The 3,485-nt window shown below is 40.3% G+C and overlaps 1 protein-coding gene across 1 annotated transcript; it reads right to left on the bottom strand.

Annotated features, from left to right (window-relative positions):
• Positions 1-702: 702 nt before the first annotated feature.
• LOC149289212 (endoplasmic reticulum membrane adapter protein XK-like) lies at positions 703-3,265 on the bottom strand. The gene is made up of 3 exons (XM_089490873.1): positions 3,021-3,265; positions 1,861-2,123; positions 703-1,439 (listed from the first exon to the last, which is right to left on the bottom strand). Exons 1-3 carry the CDS (start codon positions 3,263-3,265, stop codon positions 703-705), a joined length of 1,245 nt encoding a protein of 414 aa, XP_089346999.1.
• Positions 3,266-3,485: the final 220 nt, after the last annotated feature.

Raw genomic sequence — 3,485 nt, 5'->3', positions numbered from 1 at the left:
GGTTCTTGAGCCAGTAGACCCTTGATAATTACCAGGGTTTTCAGATAATGCAGAGAAGTGTTACTATACAAAAAGCATGAGTGAGTACTCGTTAACCTTGCATACTCACAATGAGTTTCAGGAGTTTTAATAACTAAAATAACTAATATATATATTTAAATATATAGTAGATTTGACTCCCAAAACCCTGGGCTCTGGGATAAAAAAAAAAACCCTGAGAGCTATGCTTCAATACTTACAGAAACAACTACTGTTGATGGAGAATGGACAGAGGTCCCTATTTAGCTTTGTTACCTAGTTTGATGTCTGTCAAAGTAACAAGTAGCTGGCATATAGCCGCCTATCTGCTAGCAACTACCAGTTTGCAGCTTGTAATTATATAAAACAGTTGGTAGCTACAGGCAGTCCATCCTGAATGTAGTTCACCAAGTGCATTCAGTTTTCATTTAATAATAAAGCTTTTAGAATAAAAAACAAACAAACAAAAAAACACTTTCATTCTTAATATTGCCATTCAGAACACTTTATTTAGGGAAGACACAGATGTGGTATATTAGTTTTCTTGTGTCCTTATATATCCCCTAATGCTCTCTGCATTCTGTCCATTTTGTCGGCTTCTGCTTCGAGAGTCTGTAGTAGAGTAGCTTCCCAATGAACACAGATAAACTCCTTTGCATTGATGTAAATCTCATCTTGTCAGTTCTAAGGCTCACAGACCTCGGAGCTATGTTCATTTGTTGGGGCTCTTGAAGGTTTGCACACACAACAAAGACTCTTTAAGCCTGACGTCAGGCCACCTACAAAACTAGATGTGAAAAGCGTCCTGCAGGGGTGCAAGAACTGATAAAAAATCAGCATGAAGAGCATCGATATGGTATAACCCACCAGGAGCAGTGCGACCAAGAAAGAGCTACCTATGAGCGAGTAAACATCTGTTTGATAGATGTACCATAAGAAAATCAGGACAGTGTTTTCAATATGTCTGAGCATATAATACATGGTGATGCGACACCAATTGTTTGATTTGGTAATCAGGTCGGGCTCACTGAGCTCGACCTGAATCGGACACCAGCAGAAAATGCTCGTCACAGAGTACAGGATGTTCAGTACAGCACGCTCAGTAGCAGTCCTACACTTGCTCAAACCATTCTTGTTGTTTCCCGATGACTTATTCTTCCAAAAACTGATCCATGAGTAGAGCATAAAAGTCAACAGGTTTAAGGCCACCACACACAGGGTCCATGTTTTGAAAACGCAGCTGAGGAGGCCAAGCACGACGACTCTGCTGGAAATCTCAGGGAATCTCCAAAGCAATAAGCAGAGGTAGGCAGCTGGTCGAAAGGTGAAATCATAGTCCTCGTAATTAATTCGAATGGCCAGGATGTTGCACTGTAACGCTCCATACGTAACGGACAGCAGAGAGATACTCATAAGCATGCCTGAAGAAAATCAGAAAAGGAAAGGACAATTCCAATTAGTAAACATTAAGACAAATGGCACTTGATTGACAGTTTGATAAATGTATGTGTAAATGATATGCATTTATGAAGAAAAAATATAGTCCTTAATCACTGGGGCATTTCTCCACATACAATTTGTGTGTGACTAGATTTCTTTATGCAGCAAATAACGTATCCTAAATTACTAGTTAAAGCTACGAAGACATTTTTTAAATATCCATTTTCAAGCACTCTTAACTGTTTGTCCTGTTCTCCAACAATTTACTCTCTACTGAAAATCTATCAAATGTCGTTTTTTTCTTTCATTCTTGCATCAAAGTTCTTTTTTAATGACTGCAAAAATATGTATTCATTCCACATTCTATATTGACAAAGAAACGACAAAGAAATGTTGTCTTACATCTGCATAGGCTTATATGCTGTTGTGAGATGGAAATATACAGCTGTAGTATCAGTTGAGGTGCTGACCCAAGGAAAGCTTGGATGAAGGAGGCCCAGCGGAAAGCAGAACTGTGTTTGGACAGCAGCATATCGACGCGACCAACCTCATGTTCCACCTCAACACAACATCCATCTTCAGACAGCTGCTTCCTCTTAATGAGGGTGTTGTATGGATCCTCTGATTTTCCATTAATGAAGTAAAGGCGGAGAACTTGCACACACCTGCAAAGTATAGGAAGAAATAGGGTTCACTCATTATTAACACTGGACAGAACATTACAGCCACATGGGGTGAGGTTCCATTTAACACAATGAAAACTATTACTGCCCTGCATCATTAGATAAATGCTTTCACCCAAACCTGACCCAAAACATCGCGCCTTCTATTCATCTCCCCAGCCCCCTGTATATCTCCGGTTCAAATATAATCTGGCCAAGAAGCACACATAAAACCATAAACTCAATAGTGGCTGAGATTTTAGATTCAACTCAAACTCTATGTATTTAAATGATATCTCGGTATGGATCACTTTTCTACAAAACACAAACATTCCCTTCAAAATATCCCCTGTTCCCACTCTTTGTACTATCAAAGTTACAAATATTAAATGGAACGCCTTTTACCCATCTAAAATGAGAACACGTTCGTTGTCCGGGTTTAGGGGGAGGGAGTCAGTGAAAATTCAATACATTTTCAAGGGGCCTGAAACCTTTGAACTCTGACGGCGCATGAAACCACGTAACATTAAGTTGCAACGGATCACATTGTGATAACTTGTAAGCAGATGCCATATACAAAATCTGTGACAGTTGTATTTGATTGCTTTATTCATCTATTGCTTCCTAATTGCTCACAAGAGCAGACCATCTTTTCCTTCTGTAGAAATATGCTTTAATCCGTGTTATTGGTGATTTCATTCTAAATGGTCTTTGTGAAATATTTTGTCTATCCCTTATTCTAACAGCGCTATGGAATCTGTGGGCACTATATAAATAAATGGCATGGAATCATCAGCGGTTTTCATTTCTTTTACAATAGACAGTGTGCCATGTACCTAAAGCACTGGCTCACTGATGTGGTATCTATCTAAATACAGGGCACCTTCCCTCCTCACTCACCTGAACAGAGGTCCCAGCTGCAGGAGATGAAACAGATGTTCCAGGGATCTGTCATCAAAGAATTCCATGTGGAAGCAGACAAAACAGATCTGTACCAGAAGGCAGGGCAGAAGACAGAATAGGAGGGTCAAGTACAACCAAATTCTGTGCACTGCAGTGCTGTATGTGCTGCTCAAGTACAGGCCTAAGATTGTCTCTGCTACATACAGAAACAGAGAAATCAAAATTGAGCGAGGGAACTTCATGGTCGCTCAGTTTGAGTGCGGACACTCAGAAACACCGCGTAGCGAACAGCTACTTTTGAGAAATAACAGCGTCAGGCAAGCAGAAGTGCACGAAACACTATCCAACCATCAACTGACCTAACCCTGCTGCTGCTGTCCCTATATCCTACAGTGACATCACAATCACTTGGTGATGTCATAATGCTGAGGATGTAACAGCTGGCTGTCAGCAGCATGTGTG

Source organism: Sceloporus occidentalis, unplaced genomic scaffold (genome assembly GCF_023333645.1).
Source record: "Sceloporus occidentalis isolate IW3139 unplaced genomic scaffold, rSceOcc1.0.p SCAF_47, whole genome shotgun sequence".
Lineage (NCBI taxonomy): Eukaryota > Metazoa > Chordata > Lepidosauria > Squamata > Phrynosomatidae > Sceloporus > Sceloporus occidentalis.
The sequence above is the reverse complement of the archived record's forward strand: the minus strand, read 5'-3'. Positions and strand labels throughout refer to the sequence as shown.

Bases quoted from the DNA above. Each gene is read 5' to 3' on its own strand.
- LOC149289212 (XM_089490873.1), bottom strand. From the start codon at position 3,265: ATGAAGTTCCCTCGCTCAATTTTGATTTCTCTGTTTCTGTATGTAGCA. The intron at 2,124-3,020 runs GTGAGTGAGGAG...TATACTTTGCAG, and splicing joins CAGCTGGGACCTCTGTTCAG to GTGTGTGCAAGTTCTCCGCC. The intron at 1,440-1,860 runs GTAAGACAACAT...GATTTTCTTCAG, and splicing joins GCATATAAGCCTATGCAGAT to GCATGCTTATGAGTATCTCT.